The sequence below is a fragment of the Peromyscus leucopus genome, chromosome 22, assembly GCF_004664715.2.
Source record: "Peromyscus leucopus breed LL Stock chromosome 22, UCI_PerLeu_2.1, whole genome shotgun sequence".
NCBI classification, from domain to species: Eukaryota; Metazoa; Chordata; class Mammalia; order Rodentia; family Cricetidae; genus Peromyscus; species Peromyscus leucopus.
In genome coordinates this window covers 49,698,927-49,722,022 of record NC_051081.1, presented here as the reverse complement: position 1 = coordinate 49,722,022, position 23,096 = coordinate 49,698,927, and the positions used below count along the sequence as shown (strand labels likewise).

At 50.0% G+C, this 23,096-nt stretch overlaps 1 protein-coding gene across 2 annotated transcripts in view; it reads left to right on the top strand.

The window, feature by feature from the left end:
* The first annotated feature begins 9,913 nt into the window (after positions 1-9,913).
* Grhl1 (grainyhead like transcription factor 1) overlaps positions 9,914-23,096 on the top strand; it is a 44,574-nt gene continuing 31,391 nt past the window's right edge. Inside the window, exons 1-7 of one of the 2 annotated variants that reach the window (XM_028877699.2) lie at positions 9,914-10,107; positions 13,756-13,942; positions 15,676-15,746; positions 18,704-19,109; positions 20,274-20,350; positions 21,990-22,146; positions 22,568-22,679. In XM_028877699.2, the coding sequence (XP_028733532.1) occupies positions 10,088-10,107; positions 13,756-13,942; positions 15,676-15,746; positions 18,704-19,109; positions 20,274-20,350; positions 21,990-22,146; positions 22,568-22,679 (1,030 nt within the window). In that variant the 5' untranslated portion in view covers positions 9,914-10,087. Of the gene's footprint in view, positions 10,108-10,247; positions 10,462-13,755; positions 13,943-15,675; positions 15,747-18,703; positions 19,110-20,273; positions 20,351-21,989; positions 22,147-22,567; positions 22,680-23,096 lie in introns of those variants that run through there. The other variant, XM_037198164.1, reaches the window with a different exon arrangement.

The following is a 23,096-nucleotide window of genomic DNA, read 5'->3' as shown; positions in this document are numbered from 1 at the left end:
CTAAAGCATAGGAAGATGGAATTTGTTTCGTTTCCTCTTCTTGGAAATCCACACCCGAAGGAAAATCCTCTGGAAAGGCCCCTGCCTGTGGGATCACTGTGTTCTCTCCCTCCGTGCTCAGCGCAGCCAACTCCTCTACTCCAAAGCTGGGTCGGTTTTCCTTTGGTGGCTTGGCTTTTTAACTGTCCCTGTCTCTAGCTGCCATGCTTTGCACAAGGCAGTCCTGCATCAGAGGAAGGGAGCCCAGGTAAGGAGTAGCCCAGAGTCACCCAGCAGGAAGGACAGAGTGGACGGGATGTCCACTGCCTGCACGTGCTCCTTATGTCTCTGCCTTCCCAGGACCTGCAGCTGGGCACCTTCTCCCTGGTGCCCCACCCTGTCCCCTCCTCCCCGACTTTGCTCCCTGACCCTTCCCCGACACCCGGATACTCCTCTCTTCCAGTTGCTCAGCACCTACAGGGCATCCTACTTGGCACATTTAACATAGTTGCCTCGCTGGGTCCTCTGGTCCAGGGTCATTGCTGTGGCTCCTTGGAGAACTCTGTTGTTGGTAGATGCTCCAAGCGTGGAATGACTCGGGGGGACATCGCTAACTCTTCCCCACCGCATCGGTCACTCCAGGGCACTGTGCACTGAACAGACTCGTTTGTGCCTCCTGAGGACTGGTTCTAAGTCACTCTGAGTTCTTAGAGAAGGAACTGGGCATTGTTTTCATTACCATCAAATAGCCATTGCCTGCCTAGCGTTCCAAGGCACCGCTCCTGAGACTCCTCAGCCTCTTCCCTACTGCAAACGGCTCCCCATTATTTTATACTCCGCCCCTTAACTACTGTAACGAGGCTCTCCATATTTTATGAGTGGGAATATTGAGACACCAAGTTCATCGATTGCTCAGGGTCAAACAGATCAAGATCTGATCCCAGGCATCCTGGCTTGGCTCTAGAGTTCCTGGGCTGCATCCACTCACAGGGCTGCCTTTCTCAACTGAGGGTGGTGTGGATGAGAACATTGCCCTCAATCAAAAGGAATCCTTAGAACAGCCCCCATCCTCACCCCAAATCTGATCTCCCTCAGAGGTGTACCCTGCCTCTCACTCACACCAGCTACAAATCTCACCCCCTCCCTGCCTGTGGCACCGACCTCCATCCAGCCCTGACAGAGCCCCAGGGGGTCACTGCCCAGCTCAGACACTCTTCTGGGGGGATTGCAAAACCTCCCTTCTCTCCAGGCATCTATCATTCCTCAGCCAGTAATTGTCCAAAAATAGATTTACTAGCACTCTGGGGCTCGAAAGCCTTTGATGGCTCCTTGCTGTCTAGAGACCCAGTGGCTTGTCAGTGGACCATGGCTCCTATACGATTTCACATCTCCTGCCTCACACGCTTCCTCAGCTCAGACAAGCCATGACATCTCATTCCCCCAGGCTCTTGCCGGGGCTGACATGGGATGTCCTCTCTCTTCTCGGAAGAACTTCTCTTCCCTGAGAACCCTGCTTAGATGGCATCTCCAGGCAGCCTTCCCCAGCTCAGTTCCTACCTTGCCCAGGCTGGCCTTGAACTCCGGGTTAGCCTTGAACTCGTGCCTCCCAAGTAGCTGGGACCACAGTCCTTTGCCAACAGTGCTGGCCATCCCGTCAGCATTTTCATTATGCCAGTCTGTAAGTCTGCTCAGCTTACTACACACTCACTCACCTGGCTGGGGATGCTACAACGTGGCAGAGATCCGGTGTGAGACCCTGGGTTCCATTCTCAGAAACAGACAGCGCATGCTTTCTCTGCTCTTGCTCTCGCTCATGCACATGCACACACATGCATGCACATGCACACACATGCGCACATATCCCATTCACTCATTGCCTGGCCGTCTGCTGGTTTCATGCTGTAGAACCATCTGCTCACCCCACCATAGCTCAGAGCAGAGTAAACATGAAGCTATATGCTGCTTGGAGGAGCTCTTAAGAGAGTTAAAGGAGGGGCTGGAGAGATGGTGCAGGGATTAAGAGCACCCGGCTGCTCTTCCAGAGGACCTGGGTTCAATTCCTAGCACCCACATGGCAGCTCACAACTATATGTAACTCCAGTTCTAGGGGATCCCACACCCTCTTCTAGCCTCTGTTGCCACCAGACACACTAGTGGTACACAAACATACATGCAAAACATCAGTACACATAAAACGATCACATAATTTAAAAGTTTTTAAAAATGGGATTGAAGGATATCCAAGCTGCACATTGCTATGCGACCTCCCTGTTCCAAAGCAGCAGCGCTCGCTACACATGCTCACATTTTGTTCAGACCAAGCACTATCTGCTCCAGGAGAATTGTCACAGAATTCCCTTAACTGCTCCTGTGTCTCCTTGCTAACGCTTATTGCAAAAATGCCCTTGATTTTCTCTTTCTCCAGCCTGTAGTTCTTTATTCCAATTAGCACTACAGAGTTACTCAACATTCCAGACACTGGACTTGGTGGTTTTGTGGTTGAGAAAGGACATATAAAATATAGAGCAAAAATATGTGATTTTTTTTTTTTTCAAGCAAAGGAAATTGTCAGTGCAGGGAAATCACTGTAAGATCGGTGGCAGTGAGGCTTGAACTTTGAGCAGGTGATTCGACCCTTGCTTGTTCCCCAGGTCCAAAGCAAGGTTGTCTCCCCTTCACTACCATGGATGTGATGCTCCAACAATTTTAAATAGGTATCTATTTTGTATCAAAGATATCTGACCACTTGTTACCACTAGGACGGCTCCTTCAAGGAGCAGATGTGGCCGTGTGAGCCAGCAGCAAGCGTGGTCTCAGCCCTCAGACCCCGCCTGGGTGTTTCCTTCAAGTGGCAGCGAATCCGATGGCTACGCCTCTGCGCTGTTTAGTCACAGGTGAGATGGCTTTCTCGAGGTGAAGGCCTGGGCTGCTGAGCCTAGGGCTTTCTGGTAACTATGTTGCAACTGCCGAGCCCTCACCGGAGCGATCAATTGACAGTGAAGCCACGGGAAAAGAATGTGAGGTATCCTGGTTCTTCCAGTTGCCAGCAAGCGGGTGCCGCCCTATCCCACTGAGCCGCTTCGGCCTCCATTCACAAACAGGAGCACAGCTGACTTCTTGGTGACTGGAGTCTGGATCGAGTCCCAGGTACCTGACAAGACTCACCAGGGATTACCAGACCTGGCAGTGGGCAGACAGGCGGGGGGAAGGGGACAAACCTACGGCAAATGTTCACGACAACTGTCACAGCTGAAAGCAGAGCGCATGGATGACAAGAATGGATACGCTCCTGAGAGCCCGGGGATCTCAAGAGCTGAGAACCGGCTTAGGCAACCACCAAACGCCATCTCCAAAGCCACACGCTGTCACTAGACAGTGCCAGCTACAGCTCTGCCGCGTTCAGTGTGTCCCCGACTGCTCTACGCTGGGCCATGGGTTAATCTCGGAATCTTGGGCGGAAACATCAAAACCCATTACAAAGTATAGGGTTCAAGACGCTGAAGCGCACATTCCATACTTACCGGCTTTGAGACTCTGAAACTAATTATCTCTGCACAGCAACTTCTCCATCTATGAGAGATGACCTCAAACTAGCTCACAGAGCTTCAAGGGTCAGAGGCTGTGGGGTGTGTCTGATTATGCTGGACACTTGATACTCCCCAAGGAAGACCAATGTCATTACCACCCTGAATAACAATGACCACTCATGCTAATATGCTTGACAGTTTTTCTTTTAAAAAAATAAGGTAAAGTTTTTATCCTTTAAACAGCGTATATGAGGATAAGGGAAAATCGAGGAAGTTGTAAGTTTAGCAGTCATTAAGCGCCTGTTACATACCAGGAAATCTATGGGACATCTCACTTTTCTTTTTATTTGAGAGGGTCTTACTGGGCAGCTCAGACTAGTGTGACTTTTTAAGCCTCCTGCCTCCGCCTTTGGAAGTGATGGGATTACGGGTATGCCCCTGTATTCCCAATTTGTGACATTTTTCTTTAAAACTAGCCAAAGACTTGAATAATAACAGTGATCATGATCTGATTGCCCACGGTGGGCGCAAAGGTTGAACAGCCTCCGACATCTCAGGGCTGGAGGCAGTAGAGAGAGTCAGCCTCCCTGGCCGCCCACACCCTGCTCTCCAGAGTGCAAAGTCTTTCATCTCAGGCTGGCAAAGGTCTGAGGCGGTGAGCGGGGTGGGGTGGTTGGAGATCTGGCACAGAGGCTCTGCCATTATCATCGAGCCACTTGAGACATCCTTCCCACAGCAGCCTCGTCATCGGGCCTAAAATCACGGGAGGCAGGGAGTCGTACAAACGGCTCCTAAAGTCACGGGAGGCAGCGCGGTGGCATGCCTGAGGATGAACAGCACAGGCTCCTGCTCTCAGAATATTCCTGTCGTTGGGACGCAGGGAGAACACTGGGGGCTAAATGCCAGTTCCGGCACGTTCTGACCCAGTGTTGCAATATACCCTAGCCCCTCATGATCTTTAGAGAGGATAGAAGACATCTTTAAATGGCCATGGACCAGGTGATGAGGGATTTGTTTTGTTTTGTTTTGTTTTTTTCCAGACAGGGTTTCTCTGTGTCACAGCCCTGGCTCTCCTAGAACTCAGTCTGTAGACCATGCTGATTTGAACTCATGGAGATCCTCCTGCCTCTGCCTCCCAGATGCTGGAATTAAAGTCGTGCGCCACCACTCCTGGCCTTGTGTGTGTGTGTGGGGGGGAGGATTTGTATAAGTTTAGCTGTGTCTGTAATGTTTAGAGCTAGCGCACACACTAATGGTTCTCCCGAGGACGTTTTCACCCGTGTGTGTCATTTGACCTTACTTCAGTTCCTGCTCCTCCTCTCCTGTCCCCTCTGGCTAGCTCTCTTCGTTCTTCATTCTCCAGATTTCCCCTCTGTTTTCTGTCATACACCCTCTCACACATCCCCGCACTGAGGGGAAGTCCTGAAATACATCACTCAGTTAACTCCACAGCACCCAAAGCTACTCCCTCACTTCCCCAGTGGAAACTGAGTAATGTCAGGGGCATGGCTACTCCAGGTAAAAATGCGATACTGACCTAGCATTTGAATCCTGAGCTCAAAAAGTCACGTGGAACTGGAATGAGTGAGAAGGCAGAGCAGCCTGAGGGGTGCCCTCTAACGGGGCAATTCTGTGGTAAGGCGGCTGGTTTAAACAGAGCCAGGGAAGGGGGCTAGAATTCAGCACATGTGAATCACAGTGTCGGGGGGACTCCGTAATAGGGGTACATCGTGTTGGAAGCTTTTAACTGGGGAGTCAATTAGGAAACATGGTGGGGCCAGATTGGGAAGGAACTGCAATGTCCAGGCTGATTGTGATCACAGAAACTGTCCTTAGAGTCCAGGATCTGCACTGGGAGGGAGGTCCAGGGAGTCCTCTACTCTTGATACCCATCGCTTAGGATACAATCTTTTGAAAACAGTGCCACTGACTGGGCATGTGTGACATTTCTGTAACTGTCGCTCTTGGGAGACTAAGACAGGAGGATTATAAGTTTGAGGTTAGCATGGGGTACATAGTAAGACTCTGTCTAAAAAACAACTACAAACACATCCCCCAAATTAAAGTGATAGTAACAAAGAAACAAAATTAGACTGCAGCTGGGTGCATCCTACATGCCTGGACACAACTACTCAGAAGCCTTCGGGAGGATTATTTGAGCCCAGAAGTTTGAGATCAGTTGGGGCCATATAATCAGATCCTATCTCAGAAAAACAAAGCAGAAACAGCAATACCACCTCATTCTTTTGTTTTGGGTTTTCAAGACACGGTTTCTCTGTGTAGCTCTGGAGCCTGTCCTGAATCTCACTCTGTAGACCAGGCTGGCCTCTAACTCGAAGAGATCCGCCTGACTCTGCCTCCCAAGTGCTGGAATTAAAAGTATGTGCCACCACCATCCAGTTTCCATTCTTAAATTTAAGAAAGCCCCTCCAAAAAGATAAGCCCTGTTCATAACTTTAAAAGTGCAGTTCAAAACAGTAGGTTTTTTTTTTTTTTTTTTTTTCATAGCAATCTCTGACCATGTCTGGTGTTGGCATGGTCATGGCTTTGGCCAGTTTGAGTAGCTACTTGTCTAAAAGGCACAGCCTTTTGGAAAAACGTCTGTGGGCCGGTGAGAGTTAGGTCAGTGGGTGAAGATGCCTAGACCAGGCCTGTGGACCTGAGTTTCATCCCTGGAACTCACATAAAGGAGGAAGGGGAGAGCTAACTCCATGGTGTCCTCCACACATGCCCCTTGGCACACGAACACATATATACATCATGTGCACACGTGTACAAGAGTAAAAACGTTCATTTTAAAGGGCAAGTGTGCATATCCCCCCGCTGCCCCAAACTCCAATTCTAGGAACCTATTCTATGACTATACCTGGCCTAGAATGCAAAAATGTACTTGGGAGGATGTTTATTGTGAATGTTTGTGATTCTCATAAGCTAAGGGAAAACAGATTGCTGAGCACTAGCCCCTATCATATATCTACGCAAAGAAATAGATTCCAGTGTCTGACAGGAAAACTGTGGGAAATGTAAGAAGTGGTAACTCGTCCCTGGACAAATCATATAATGCCTTTGTTTATACAGAAAAATCTGGAAACATACACAAAAACATTTAGAAGTGGTTAGTTCTCTCAGGGAAGTGGGGACGGTGGAGGGAGGGGCCCATCTGAACTCTAGCTCTTCTGTATTGCTTAAATGTCTTTCTTCCCTTTCCTTACTAGTTTCTTTATCTTGAACCATGAGTAGTTATTATTTTATAATTTAAAATAATGTTAAAGTATAATTAAGGGCCTTCGAGATGGTTCAGTGGGTATGGGAGCTTGTCACCAAGCCTGATGACCTGACTTCGATCCCTGGAACCTGTATGATGAGAGAAGAGAACCAACTCCCACAAATTGTCCTTTCACCTCCACACACGTGCTCAGGCTCATACACCCCCACATTCCCCCCCCCTACACTAAGTAAATAAGTATAAAAAATTTTAAGTAAAAATAAAGACATAATGCTAACAGCTAACAGATGTGGATTTGAACTTCAGAATGCGTTAGCAATAAATGGAATAGTCTTGAGGTTTACTAATAAGAAAGAGGTTTTTTTTTTTCAGATTTTTGTTTTGTTACAGGGTCTCATGTAGCCCAGGCTGGCCTCAGACTCACTATACAGATGAGGATGACTGCCTCTACCTCCTGATTGCTGGCATTACAGCTGTGCACCATCACACCTAAGATCATACGTTTCTATCACTACATCTGTGCTCTACTACCAGTGGACCTTCCTGCTCTGTTTCTGAGGTTTTGGCTTAACACGTCTGTCTTCACTGTTGCTGTTTATTTGGGACAGACAGTGGACCCAGTGGACCAACGCTCCTAGGTGTCCTCAGGTAGGCCAGGAGGGGCCAGAATGTGGGACCTTAGGTGCCTACAGAGAACTGTGCCTTTTAATAACCATCTCTAGGACATTGCCATGTACATGCCAGTGCTGGAAACCCAACAATGACAGAACTATGTCCTCTCTGCAAGAGCTCACATAAGAATCTTGCACATGGAAGACAGGGCATGGTAAATGTTGGAAGTATGCTGGAGGCACTGTGGGTCACACAGGATGGGCCACACAGGAGGGGTCACACAGGAGGGGTCAGGAAGTCTGGATAGGGGAACAGAGGTACACGTGAGTCTGTGAGTGAATTGGAGTCTGCTAATCTCCAGAGAAGCAGCTGACTTGGGAAGGGTGGGCTTTACTGGGAGTAACATGGGATTAAGCTTTATGAAGGGACACTCTGGCGAGAGTATGGAGACGTCTGTGTGCGTGTGCACGTGTGTATATGTGTGTGTAATTTTCTTAAATATACAACTATCAAGTAAAGAAAGAACAGGCGCCCGGGCCCCAGTGTTTCGCCAGGGCTGGGCACAGAGGCTGGAAATAGCTATGGTTACTGATTGGGGCCCTCGGGCCTCAGAGATGTGAGAAGACAGGGTGGAGAACAGAGGGTGGCTAACACAGGAGGAAGGCATGGGTGACCTTAGGTGCTCGGTCCTCAGCAAGAGCACACCTTCCTTCTTGGCTCAGCATCTTTCCCTGGCCCCCACTTTCCTCAAAGCTCAGCCTGTCTGCCGTCTCCTCTACTGACTCTTCTCCTGCCAAGCCTTCCATGTTGAAGGCTTCAGGACCCAGGGTCCATTGCATCCTATTTCCTCCTACATGCCCTGGAGGTTCAGCCATTTCAAGGCTTTGAATTCCACCCTCAGGATGACATGCCCAGAGGTCAAATTTCGGTCCAGATTTCCCTCCTGGACTCCTGATCTAGAATCCATCTAGGTGACACATCTACTCTGATGAAAATTGGACTTTAAACTTAACACATCCTAAACAGGACCCTTGCCCACCCCTGAACGTCTATGTTCGCTGCCCCTCACCATCTCAGAGGACAAGTCATTCTACCCAATTGTTCAGCTGCAAAACCTCTGGTCACTCTTAACTCTTTTTTTTTTGGTGGTGGTGGTGAGTCTCACTCTGGGCCTGAAAGCCAGAGACTTGAAAGCCTCCTGCTTCAACTTCCTGAGTCCTGGGGTTGTAGACACACCATCTATCCATGAAACTCTGTAGCTCACTTTTCCGTGCTCAGGAAATCCTGTTAGTTCTGCGAACACGAATGTATCTAGAATTCAAACACTTCTCACTGTTGCGTGACCCCGGGGCCACGCTCCCAGCTACTATTTATCTTTCGCTAGTAATTTTGGTATTCGTTCAAAATTCAGCGGCCAGATTATTTTAAAACACGAATGAGGTGTGTCTAGACCCTACCCCAAGCCCTCCACGAAGCTTCCTCCTTTAAGACCTTACCGAAGCCTGCCGGGCTCTACAGTTTCCGCCTGTGTCCAGTTACTCCCCAGTAACCGGTCTCTGCTCTCCCAGCTCTTCAGTGGACAGCTGATACCCCGCTATCCCAGTCCATGGCTGTGTCCTCCCCCCCACGGGGGTACCCCTCACCACCGTCACCTTTCAGCTCTCCCGACCTGCCCCCAGAGCTTGCCACCTCTCATGGCACACCAAAGGAATCAGCGTTACATCCAAATTAGGATGCTCTAGAAAGCAGGGAAATTTGTGTGCTCTCTCTCTCTCTCTGCCCTGTCCTCGGTGTCTAGGACCCTGTCTGAATTGTAGTAGGCCTCACGTCGAGATTAAAGCAGACCTGTGGAAAAGGCTCCATCAGAGGAAAGAGAGTATAGGAGGAAGAGGGTGGAAACCAACCTGGAGCTGGCCAGAGAGAGCGCACAGGCAGCTAGGAGCTGAGGATGAGGAAGCCCAAGGGGAAGTCGGAGCGGATGAAGAGGCAAGTCAGAGATGCTCCCGGGGAGGCTGGTGGGGGCCTCTGGAGCTTGGGAAGAAGGTTTACTGTGGCCCAGTGCCCCTGGTACGACGTAGGCGCTCAATAAAAGGGACCACTGGCCGGAGGAGAATGGGCTATCCTGAGGGCTGTGCAGATGGCGACTGTCACAGCGTGGACGCGACCAAACCTGCACAGCTGCAGAGACAGAACGGAACCTTCCCAAGATCTCTCCCCGGGGGAAAGGCCATTGGAGCCGGGGGGAAGTGACCGCGAGCGAGAACTGGAAGGTGAGACGCGCCCACGCGGGTGCGCGCCGAAGCCTCGCAGTGGCGCCGGCGCCACTACGAGCCGGCGCCACCGGGGCCAGCGGCGCGCGAGCTCCCCCAGCGCCGCCGCGCACCGCGTGGTCCCCGCCCTACCCGCCCGGCCCTCCCGGCTCCGCCCTCCCCAGCCCCGGCCAATCCCAACCAATCAGACGGAGGTCCCCGCCCCGCAGCCCCCGAAGCCCCGCCCCGGGCCGGCGCGTCGCCAGCCAATGGGAGGCCGAGCCCAGCGCCCAGTGCGCGCTGCCCGCGCCGAGCCGGCTCAGAGCGAGAAAAGCGAACCCAACCCGTCGGGGCCGCTGCTCCGGACCCACCGCCTGCCGCCGCGCGCCGCCCGCCGCCCGCCGCCTCCTCCCCCCCGGATCGGGTGTACTGTCCCAACCCGAAAGTCCAGTTCTGCGGCCCGGCTGCGGCGAGCGAGCGAGCGAGCGAGCGCGATGACACAGGAGTACGACAAGTGAGTGAGGCGCGGGCGCGAGTCCGGCCAGGGCCCCGGGGGCCACCGCACCTGCCGCCGCGACGGCGCGGGCTCCGAGCGAGGGGCCTCGAGGCCGGGCTGGGCGGGGCGAGCAGGGGGGCAGCCGGCCCTCGGCTCGCCGTCGGAGGGCCCCCGGGCCCCGTCACCTATGCATGGCTCGGTGGGGACGGGTGGACCCCGGGCAGCCTGCTGTCACCTGCCGAGCGAGCTGCTGCGGGAGCCAGGAGAGATCTAGGGGAAGGTGGAAGCGTCCGCTGCCCGCGCGTTTCCTTCGCTGCGGCTGCTGTGTGAGAAAACGGCTGTGGGTGTTCTCGGGCCCTTGCATCACCGATGGTAATTACAGAAGACTGTTTCTCCTGGTCGGGAGTAGCAAGAGGAAGACACACTGCAAGCAGGGTGATAGACTTAGAATTCTTTCGGATCAGGATTGGCTTTTGGGGGTTTGGGGTTTCAGAAGCGAGAAATGTACAGGGGTGGTGTTAAGACGTGATCGGACGTTGGCAGGGCGAGGGGGTCCCGGAGCGTTCTCGGTTTTACTCGCAGCTTTTCTGTGTTTATAAAGATGTCCTGAAAGTCGGAACCCGGCTTTTTCAGCTCATTAAATCTGGAGCAGAGAATTGGCTTCGTAGTTACTTGTGAAGGGTGAATTTTTCTGGTGCCTGTTTTCTGAAGGAGGTTTTAGCTGTGTGTAGAATCAGCAACAGAATAATCTTGTCTTGTAAAAAAAAAAAAAAAGTTCTGTGAGTGCTGGGCTCTCTTGAAGGTCTGAGGCTCATTTGAAAACACCCATGAACCTTCAGGGCCGAAACAACAGCTTGCTGGTCATGAAGGACTGCAATTGTCTGCTTATTTCTCTACTTGCTGACAAGGCAAAAGTCCCCAGCGCCAACCTCTTGGCTTGAGGCATACTTTGGAAATATAAAATGCCTTCAGGGTGATTGCAGACAGAAAGCCACTTGGAAAATATTTATTTTTTGATGCTTGTACCAATGTAGGATGGGATGGTAGAAGAAGGAAAGCTTGAAAAACTAGCATTACTACTGTTGAATGAGCCAAGTGCTGTCAGAATCTTCTGGAAGTAGCTATTAGGCTATTAATAATAGCTCAGCCGTACACCAGGGAATCTCACCAGGATATCTCACCAGGGTACCGTACCACCATTGGACTCAGGACCCAAAGGCTTGGGGAATGCCATTTTGTGTATTTTTCTTTCTTTGGTTAAAACTTGAGATTTATGGAGATAAGTCTTCTCTATTTTTAAATTTCAAAATAATAAGCCTGCCTCCAGATGTAAGCCCTTAGAATCATCTTCACAGGCACAAGTAAAAGACGTAGACTCTGAGACAGCTCTGTCTTCTGAGGGCACACGGAGTTGTTGGATTTTTTTTCTCCCCTTTTCAAAGATGCCCTCTTCTTTTCCTCTTTCTTCCTTTCTCTCTCTTTTTTTTTTCTTCCTAAATCTCTGTCTGTTTTTGAAGGATTTGGGTGGCTGCCAAGCCCTAACCTTTGTTGATTACTTGAAAAGATAATCAGACTTTGTAGACTCACTTTTAGAAAAGGTAGGGTCACCTCTAGGCCATTTACATATTTCACTGGTGTGTTGCAATGAGAACTGAGTCTCGCTCGCTCTGCCTGTCAGGACAGCCATCATCCAGAGGAGTTCCAGACACCTCCATTCTCTCCCCTGCGCGCACACAAAGAGGACCGCTTCGTCTCGCTAAAGTCAATGTTCCACCTTCTCCCTTCTATTGACTTACTAAATAGTACCAGCTGAACAGTTGTTGAGACTGTTGACATTTCCAGTTTTTGGAATCAGTAATGTTTGCTTGAATCATTTAAATTAAATCTCCTATAAAGCGTCACTAAAGTCACCATTGATTTTCTGGAATTTTCCCACAAACTGCACTGTTAATGTGAAATAGTTCTTGCCCGATGTGAAAAACTAATAAAGATTTTTATTTATTTGGGGGAAGGGCGCACTGGGGATTAATCCCAGGAAGCCCTGGACCCTGAGGAGAGAAATCGCACACCCAACACCTGAGCTGTGCCGTCAAATCCTAAAGCCTAGTAGAGATTTTCTTTTTCACAGTTCATTTACAGTATTGTATGAGTTTGCATGTGTGCTATACACACACACATTCACACACTTGGAGGTCAGAGGACAATTTTTGGCAAGTCCTCTCTTTCCTTCGGCCATGTGGGTCTTGGAGATTTCACTTGGGTGCCTTCACCATCTGAAGCATGTCATCAGCTAAGGAGGGTTTTTAATGGATTAATTAATTTGTGTGTGTGTGTGTGCGTGCGCGTGTGCGTGTGCGTGTCGTGTGTGTGTGTGTGTGTGTGTGTGTGTGTGTGTATGTATATGTATGTATGTATGTGTGTGAGAAAGGCAGATGACAACTTGCAGGACTCTGTTCTTTCCTTCCACTCTGTCAGTCCCAAGGATAGAATGTCAAGCCATCAGACTTAGGAACAAGTGCCTCTACCCACTGAGCCATCTTCCCGGGGTCCATGTAAACATGTTTGAAATCAGATTTGTCCACTATTTTCTAAAAAGGCTGATTTCCATTCCATGGCTTCCTTTGTTATAGGTTGCATTTATCTCTAAGATAAGCAGTTCACTCCCATGCCAGAAAATTATGCTTCTTTATTGATTTATAGTCCCCTTTGGCTACATTCCAGGCTCCTTCTTCTAGTAACAGTAGCGTCTTCTAACTTTCTCATCTACCCTGAAGGATTAAGTGAAATGTCCCTTTTGCTTTTGGTCCCTTCTTCCTGTCCCTGTTTCTCGGAAGGAGTCATAGGCTTCGGCAGGGGGACGGGGAAGTGTATGTAGCACGATGACAAGCCCTGCCTGCCTGAGTGTGTTTGAAAAGTACCCATTGCGTGTGCCTGTGTGTGCTGCTGATATGTGAACTGCCCTGTGTCGTCTTGAGGGTAGTATGGGTTTTGACATCTTCTCAGTGTCTCTGATGGGGGTCCTCGGGTCTGCTGTGCCTTCTGAGAGTGTCTTCATTTGACTTCCTAGGGTCATTGTTGTAGCTCATAGGTCACGAGGTGATTTAAAACATGCCTTTAGAAAAAGCGTTTTGTAAATCAAACCTGGGTTTTCTGAATGTTTTTATTTATTCCAAAAATACCTTTAAGAGGAGCGTGGACACCACTTCGTTTACTTTATTGAGTTTTCTGCGGGTGGGCCTTCAAAAGTGTTTTTTGTTTGTTTGTTTTTGTTTTTCGAGACAGGGTTTCTCTGTGTAACTTTGTGCCTTTCCTGGAACTCACTTGGTAGTCCAGGCTGGCCTCGAACTCACAGAGATCCACCTATCTCTGCCTCCCGAGTGCTGGGATTAAAGGCGTGCGCCACCACCACCCGGCAGGTGTTGGTATTTAATTCTGTATAAAGCAGGAGATGGAACCCAGTACCTTGTCCATGCCAGGAGGCCACTGAGCAGCCTCTTACCTGTAATTACCATCTGGCACAGGGCCGTGTGTCCTATTTTATAGGAACGTCAAAGAACTGTCGGTTCAGTTTTGTTTTTTTTTTTGTGTGTGTGTGTGTGTTAAACAGCTTGTAAGCTGTCTTGCTATGGGAAATGTGGATTTAACTTTGAATTTCTTCCTCCGAAGCAAAAGGCCGGTGCTGGTTCTTCAGAATGAAGCCCTTTACCCACAGCGGCGCTCCTACACCAGCGAGGATGAGGCCTGGAAGTCTTTCCTGGAAAACCCTCTCACGGCGGCCACCAAAGCGATGATGAGCATCAATGGCGACGAGGACAGTGCCGCCGCCCTGGGCCTGCTCTATGACTACTACAAGGTGGGTCGCGGGCTCCCTACAGCCCCGATGGCGGCGTGCGTTCTCAGACTCACCTGACTCAGCAGCCCATAAAACAGCCATTTGCTGAGTGTCGGGCTGGCCGCTTCTGTAGTGACTATAAATAGTTTAACGAGCACTCGGGCTTTCTGTGGTTCAAAGCCGAGCATCCCCGATCCCAGAATCAAAGGGCGTTTTTTTAAACAGCGGCTCTGGCCCTCGCTGACGGAGACGCGGCCATAAAAGGGTATGGTAGCCACGTCTCCTCCCCCAGGTTGAACACTTGAACAAACCTGGTCCCTGGTGCCGTGGAAAGGGGTTGCTGCCGACTGACCTGGCTCTCCCCGGCCGGGTGGTCAGGGCAGTCGCCTTTTCTGTAACCGCTATCACAAAGCCTGAGCACTGGCTGGGGGAAGTGCACATTTTTACAGTTCTGAGATCAGAATCCATTTATCCTGTCTGCTTCTAGACAGCTGAACTAGCCTTCACTCTGATGTGTACTGTGTGTGGGTCTTTGCACCAGTCGACCTCGTGGTTCTTAACGGAGTCCCGGGAATTCAGCTGCCACTCACTGATGACCTGTGTCACGCCGGACAGCCCGTGTGTCACTCTGACTCTCAGGCCTAGGAACTAGGATGTATTTATTCAGTTCCTGCCACTGACTGTCCTCCCTGGTGCAGGGGAGTGGCCCGTGTCTGCTGTCTCCTAGGCTTGACCAACGGCAGATGCTCAGGGACGGCCGTTTGATTCTCTTGATTGTGAGCATCCGCTGTTATTGCTGAAGCACTAGCAATGCTTTAAAAACGGATTGCTAATCAATCAGACAACACTTAGTTTCGTGTGTGTGTGTGTGTGTGTGTGTGTGTGTGTGTGTGTGTGTGTACAGGGATGTATGGGGGGATGTCTGCAAATGAGTGCGGGTGCCCACAGAGGCCAGAAGAGGAAGCTGGATCCCCTGAGGCTGGAGTTCTGGGGTGGCTGTGAACTGCCTGATGTGAGTGCTGGAACCCGAACTCCCGGGCAAGGGCACTGCGCACTCTTAACCACGGAGCCCTCTCGCCGGCCCCTTGTTTTGTTGTTAATGGTGAAATAGGAAAGAATTCTTGCACTGCAAATATCTCCCATATCTCACCCGCATATCAACAACATCTGTGTACCTGTTTGGGCCACATCTCAGGTGGGTTCATGTCACAGTGTGCCCAGTGTCCTCTGTCTGCTTTTCGGCTTTGGGGCAAAGAAAAGAAGAGTTATAAAAGGAGAAGAACAGGGCTGGAGAGGTGGCTCAGTGGTTAGTAGCACTGGCTGCTCTTCCAGAGGACCTGGGTTCAGTTCCCAGCACCCACATGGTGGCTCACAGCCATCTCTAACTCCAGTTCCAGGGCATCTGGTGCCCTCTTTTGACCATGGGCACCATTCACTCATTTGGTGCATGGAAATAGGTACAGGCAAAACATTCATGCACATAAAATAAAACACATGTTTTAAAAATGTTTAAATAAAGAAAAAAGGCATCCTCACTCGCATGACAGACTGCGTTTGTGGGGCCCCAAGTCTGCTTGTCACCTCTTGCCATGGTGACCAGGCTGGTAGCTCCTTTGGAGCAGATCGGTGCTCAGCAGACAATCAGGAGTCGAGTGAAGAAGGGAGCCCGCTGGGAAATCGAAGGTTGTTCCCTCAGGTGAAGGCTTCCCCCCTGCATAAGGACCAAATCCCTTTCATTGGTGTTAATGCTTTAGGTTCCCAGAGAGCGCCGGGCATCTGCAGCCAAGCCAGAGGGGGAGCACCAGGATCCAGAGCACAGCAAACGGTAAGTACGGTAGCCTGTGTACGCAGGTGTACACTGTGGAGAGGTGGGGCGGCCCCACCAGGTAAAACCGGAAGGTTCTGGGGGAAGAGACTGTGGAGTGACCCGTCCTCTCGGAGTTCGAGCCTGTTGTGACCTTGCCTCCGTTTCTCAGTTACTGTTTATTTAGGCAGCGTTCCCTTTCCTAGAAAACATGAGCATCCTCTCCTCTCCCAGAGGGAGTTTTTAAAACCTGCTGTGTTTGTTCATCTGTGTTGAGACCCTCCACAGGGCAATGAGACGGGGAAGGGTCTAGACAACCACCTGGCTGTGCTGGCGCATACCCGTAGTCCCAGCACGTGGGAGGCAGAAGCAGGAGCCTCAGGAGTTCTAGCTAGCCTGGATCTTGGGAGAGCTTGCTTCAGACAAAGCAAGGCTTGGCCGGCAGCTCTGTGATGGCACACTTGCCTAGCGTGGGCAAGGTCCTGGGTTCAGTCCCCAGATCTGCAAAAGGAAAGAAAATGAAGCAAAAAGAAACAAACAACCAGAAAGAAAAGTTACATACCAGTGACTCAGGAGTCGTCCTCTGAGTAAAACTCAGAGAATTGACATCCAAACTCCTCCTGAAGGCATTTTGGGTTAAGACTTTGGTAGATTCAGTACAACTCAGCCATATGGCCGTGAAACGTTTTTTAAAAGATACATGTTACACTTACTTATTTTGTTTGCGTGCATGCACATGTCTGTGTGCACCAAGGCGCACATGTGACAGTCAGAAGGTAGACTTCAGAGAAGTCCCCTCTTGCCGTCTGTGGCTTCCGGGTGTCGAACTCAAGTCATTAGACTTTGTGGCAGGCACCTTTACCCACTGAACCATCTTGCCAGCCCTCAAAACAGCTTTTAAATCGACCCTTGTTTTATTAGTAATAAAAAATAAAACAGCTGGATAGGTAGCATATACCTGTAATCCCAGGTAGCCTGAAGCAGGAGTTCAAGGCCACCCTGGGCCATGGTAGCCAGATCCCATCTTGCAGGAGAAGGGGACAGAAGCTGATTTAAGGAATGAGTAGTGGTTCATATTCCACGCTCCTGACAATGATTTCTTTACTGTGGCTGTGGTTACAGGTGCAGACAGTTTTTGGAAGTGGGCTTTTATTACTTGTAATTTGTTTCATAAATATTTTCCATATTGCTATTTAAAACGTATTATTTTGGAGAGCAGCTTATTTATAGATTTTATTTTTTACTCTTTATTATGAATCTTTTCGAGCTCAATAAAAGGAGAAATGGTAGAAGCCAGCATATATTCATTGCCAGCCTCAACAGCTCTAATGTTGGAGCTGTTCTTCTCTCTTCCTTAACGCTAGGATTAATTCATGTTTTATTTGATATACTTTTGCTGAGTGTCTGGAGATGGATAAAATCGCCTTGGTTTTGTTCCTTGACGTTTTCAGTTTGTAAGGTTTCAGGAGGCTTTAAAAATACCTTCACGGACGGGGGAAGCTTGGTGGAAGAACACTTGGCAAGCACATGCAGCGGGACTCCGGTTCTGTCCCCGGTACCGGGGGAAAAAGGCGAGGCAAACCAGTGATCAACTCCGCATTGGGGCCGGAGTGACAGCTCAGGGTAAAGGGCCTGCCAGCTGGAGTTCTGTCCTCGGAACCAGGGGAGAGAGGTGGAAGGAGAGAACGCTCCATAGCGTTGACTTCTGATCTCAGCAGGCTGCCACGTACATATCTCACACACACACACACACACACACACACACACACACACACACCCCTATACATGCACACAGTGGTGTGCACACACATACACATATACACACATACATGAACACACACAGAGGTGTATACACACATACACACATGTACGTATACACATGTACATGTACACACACATAAATACACATATACACACATATTCAAAAATGATTATTTTTAAAACTGAACATTCATATTACCTAAGTATTAAACCACGATTAATTTTGTATAAAATATCTGCTGATAAAGTATGATAATGATTTTTCCTTGGGAAAGCCAGATGGCATTGGTATTAGAAAGTGATGCTTGGCATTGCTTACTTGTGAGCGTCTGTGTGTGGTGTTGTTCCCTGAGCTCCGTACTCAGCCCCCGAGTGAGAGGACAGACACCCACCATGCTGGCTAGGTTTTGTCAACTCAACACAAACCTAGACAAACCTACCTGGGCCGAGGGAATCTCAACTGAGGGGTTGCTCCCAGCGGATTGGCCCGTGGGCCTGTCTATGGGGCCTTTTCTTGATTGCTGATCGATCTCAGAGGGCCCAGCCCACTGTGGGCGGTGCCATCCCCAGGCAGGTGGACCTGCGTTATATAAGGAAGGCAGTGGAGCAAGCCAGTAAGCAGTTCTGTGGTCGCCTTGAGTTTCAGCCATGGTGTCCCTTGATGACGGACTGTGATCTGCAGGCCTTTGCTCCCCCAGGTTGTGTTTGGTCACAGCGTTTTATCACAGAGACGCAAGCTAGGACGCATTGTTTTTACGCCTCACAGATGAGAATGGGAGTCCTGAGAGACAAAATAGCTTGCTCCAGCTGAGGCACAGTTTGGACCCAGTGGTCTCACTCTGGAATCTGCACTCACAGCTTCAGGTTTCTGATAAATATGAAGGTCTGCGTTAGGATCACTGGGACTAGCATGTACTGGAGGAGCCCTCTGGGTCCCTCCAGAGCAAGTGTGCTCTTGCTCTGGGCTTTGCTTGACTGCCAGCTGTGGGGTCTTCACCGGGAATGGGCCCTTCCTCCAGCTCCTGGTTAGTTGGCGTCTGTCCCGTGTATAGCTACTGTGGGGAGCCCAGGCCGTCAGAGTTGACGGGTTACCTGGAGCATGTGCTCAGTGTACAGGAAGCCCCGGCCGGAGCCCCGGCACCTGCTCCTTTCAAATCATCAAAGCCCTGTATCAGCACCAAGGTTAAAAACATAACGGCCTTTCTCCTTTCTCGAAGACCCAGCATGCCGAATGTGCCGGAGCAGCCCCTCATTTCTGCTGGCGAAAACAGGGTGCAAGTGCTGAAGAACATGCCCTTCAACATTGTCCTCCCCCACGGCAACCAGCTGGGCGCCGATAAGAGAGGCCACCTGACGGCTCCTGATACAACAGTCACTGTCTCCATAGCAACCATGCCTCCCCACTCCATCAAGACCGAAATCCAGCCGCACGGCTTTGCTGTGGGCATCCCCCCATCCGTGTACCACCCTGAGCCCGCCGCCGCCGCCGCCGCCGAGCGCGTGGTGGTGTTTGACCGGAGCCTCAGCACTGACCAGTTCAGCTCCGGCACTCAGCCTCCCAACGCTCAGCGGAGGACCCCAGACTCCACCTTCTCGGAGACCTTCAAGGAGGGCGTTCAGGAGGTACAAAAGACAAAAACATCTTCCTAAGTCGGCAGCATGTTTGTCTAAGTATTGGGTTCCACCTTTTCCTGGTTATGTAAGCTTGAAACTTAGCCCGGAATGAGTGGATCAGGAAGAAAAAGATTTTTTTTTTTTTTTTAAGAGAAAGGCCTGTAGGTATAATTTGTAAGCTAAACCGACAAATCCAAAAATTATCATCAAGGGCACATGGGTAATCTTACCAGCAGCTGAGTTAACAATTATGGTTTCCGCTAAGAGGTTTGCTGGGGAGAGAGAAAGGAAGCCTGTGTATAATCTTCCGACCACAAGTGTATTCTCAGAGTGTTTCTTCAGCTTTGTCCTAGACCCGAGAAAGCTCCCAAAGCCAGCCTCGCGTGGCAGCGCTGTCGCATCTTCGCTGGGTGCTGCTCGTTTTGTGGCGTAGTCCAGGGTTGGAGGTAGTCATCAGGACACTCTATGAGTTCCAGAGAGTTGGAAGGGTCCGTCCGACCACGCAGACCTCGCTTGGGGAGAAGATGAGCATGTAGGGTGTTGGAGGCGGGCCTTACGGCCCCTGAGGATCTTTTAGGTGTAGAAACTGACACTTTCCAGGAAAGGGGAGCAGACCTGCCCGGCCCTGGTGCACACTTGACTCCTGGCCCTTGTATTTTGGCTGCAGATTCTAGACTCTGAACATTTGATGTGTGGGAAAGATAAGGGACAGGGAAGAGTAGATCACAGTGTGAAGTGTGTGTGTGTGTGTGTGTGTGTGTGTGTGTGTGTGTGTGTGTAGCTATTCACATGAGTGGTGGATAAAATTACATATTTACTTTTTATTATCTATATATGTATTGGTTTTTCAGAACAGGATTTGTCTGTGTAGCTTTGGATCCTGTCCTGGAACTCTCTCTGTAGACCAGGCTGGCCTTGAACTCAGAGATCCACCTGCCTTTGCCTCCCGAATGCTGGGATTAAAGGTGTAAGACACACCACCAGACTGATATTTATTTTTTATGACTTTTCTTAATTTAAATTTTTTTTATAGATATAAAATTCTTATTTTGAAATGAGCCCTAAAAGGGTTGTGGGTTACCGTATGCCACACACTGTATCCATACCGGGCCTTGGTCATTAGTAACCATGATGGTAGTTAAATGGTCGTGGCTCACTCCATTGATATTTCAGGTTTTCTTCCCCTCGGACCTCAGTCTTCGGATGCCGGGCATGAATTCAGAGGACTATGTGTTTGACAGTGTTTCTGGGTAATAGTTGTCTTTTTATTTGACGTTTGAATTTTCAGCCTCTGTGGTCACTTCTCCTTCTGGTGCGTTGGTCCTGACAAACCCGAGGTGGCTTTGGCCTGCTTTCACCCTCCTCTGACTCTGCCAGCTGTGGCTTTACCTGGGTAGGGAACTTTCCCTGTGGTGATTCAATGTGGGACTCTGGGTTTCGCCTCCTTGGCTCCTGGTGTCGGTACTTTTTCCTTCCCTGGCTCCCTTCTGGGGGGGTAGTGGGATGGAATCTCAGGGAGAGACGGGGATTAAGGTAGATCGCCGGACCGTCTGTTCCCAAAACTGTGCATAGAGTTGACAGTTTAGGGGCAAGTTAAGTGGACAAAGGTCTTGATTATCCTTGTTAATGATAAAATAAACAAACGTAACTTTCTCTTCTGACCTGACCACTTATTTTTAGCTTAGCAAAACTGCACCCTAGCCTGGGAATAGGAACACTTTCTAGGTTCATGAGAAGTATATCAACACCTCAAGATTGTTTTTAAAGTTTAGGATTTTTTATTTTATGTGTCTAAGTGCATCATATTTTGCAGTTTAAAACAAAAAAAAAAACAAGGGCATCGAGACGGCTCAGTGGGTAACGGCGCTGGCCACCAAGCCTGATGATCCTGGTTCAGTCCCTGGAGGCAGCAAGGTGGGAGTAGGGGACCTCTTCCAGGGTGTCCTCTGACCTCCCCACACACACTAAACAGACAGACAGACAGACAAACTTGCAGGATTTAGACTTCCTCTATAAGCATGTCCCAAGGCGTAAGGATCACAAGCTCACAAACATTAGGTGTGGGGTAGAGCTGGCAGGCTTTCCCTGTCACGTGTCAGATGGTGAACACTTCAGGCTCTGTCAGCTAGATCGCCTCTCTAGTTCTGTGACCAGCCGGCTTTGCCGTCACAATGAACAAGGGGTCTGCAGATAAGGCATAGGCGAGTGGTATGGCTGTGTTCTAATAAAACTTTATTTAACAAGTTTTGTACTTGGCTGACATCTGGTCTAGGAAGGTTCTGAGTGGTTGTGTAAAGTAGCAGGAGACATAGGCAGTCATGGAGTGCCTGTCCAGAGACAACTTGCAAACGGAAGCTACAGGAGAGTGCTAGCAGGCGATTGACGGAGTGTGTCCTGCTCTCAGCCCATTTACAACCTTTGTTCCATAAAGACCAGATTGGCAGCCAGCCCCGGGAGGTTCCCGCCACCACCTGTCCAGTTCCTGATGCCATTTGTAGCCCAAGCATCCAAATGTCTAGTTGTTGACATTACATCATTACATAGAACTTGTAATCGGTATTTCGTAGCCACTGTCTGAGACTTTCTGGTCACCAATGGTCACTAAGCCTTGTGTTTGGATCCTGTTTATCAAGAAAGGAGACATGTGCTGCTTCTAACATGGTGTGATCTGCTGGATGATGGCTGATGGTCTTCTGTCTCAGTAACCCCCGACACACACACACACACACACACAACACACACACACACACACACACCACATCACATCACATCACATCACATCACATCACATCACATCACATCACATCACACTGAAGCACTTCAGGACTAAGGTGTACCAGAAGTTTCCAAGAGACTGGCCTGGAAACCTGTTGCTTCTTTGTCCTGTAGGAACAACTTTGAGTATACCCTAGAAGCCTCCAAGTCACTCCGGCAGAAGCAAGGGGACAGCACTATGACTTACCTGAACAAAGGCCAGTTCTATCCAGTCACCTTAAAGGAAGTGAGCAGCAATGAAGGGGTCCACCACCCGATCAGCAAAGTTCGAGTAAGTTCTGTACCTGATACTGCTCTCCGAGAAGCTACTGTCAGGGACCCTAGTTCCTAATACTTCCAGGTTCTTGAAACTGAATATAGGCCTGAAAGTGCCAGGGATTGTGTTTAAGGATTAATTTACCTTTATTCCTATGTCTCGGTGAGTGTTTGTACATGATAGAGATGCCCTTGGAGGCATCGGCTCCCTTGGAACTGGAGTTACAGGCTGTTGTAAGAGGCCCAGAACAGAAGTCAGTGCCGGGAGCAGAACTCAGGTCCTCTGGGAGAGCAGCAAGTGTCAGAACTACTGGGCCGTCTCCCTAGTCCCCCACAGTGTTGCTTTAAGTCTGAACCGTACGATCTGGTAACAAAGACTTCCCCAGAAGCTGCTCACCCTTCGGTTTCCTCACGTTGTGCTGCGTTCTCGTTCCCAGAGCGTGATCATGGTGGTTTTCGCCGAGGACAAAAGCAGGGAAGACCAGCTGAGACACTGGAAGTATTGGCACTCCCGGCAACACACGGCCAAGCAGAGGTGCATTGACATTGGTGAGTGGCCGGAAGCCCACCCTTGCTCTCCAAGGCTCGGTGCCCGGCCTCCCAAACCCAGTTAATCTTGGCATTGATGAACTTCCTGCCGAAAGCATTTGAATTCTGATGCCAGCCGCTGATGTGTTCCAGGCAGTGTCCCGCGCCTCCTGGAATCAGGGCTCTGTCCTCACTTCCTTCTCGGGGCCTGTGCCCAGGCAGTGGTTTGCCGTGTGACTCTGGAGCCAGGAACCTTAGCCAGCTAACGTAGGAGTGTCCCACTTTCAGCCTGTGGTTCCTCTTACCCCTTCTCTGCTGTGTGTGCCGGGCATGGAGCCTGGGACGGCACACCTGCTAGGCGAGCACTCGACCATCGAGACACACCTCCCGGTGCACATTTTGGGGGGTGGTAATGTCGTCTTTAGGAGATGCTTGGTT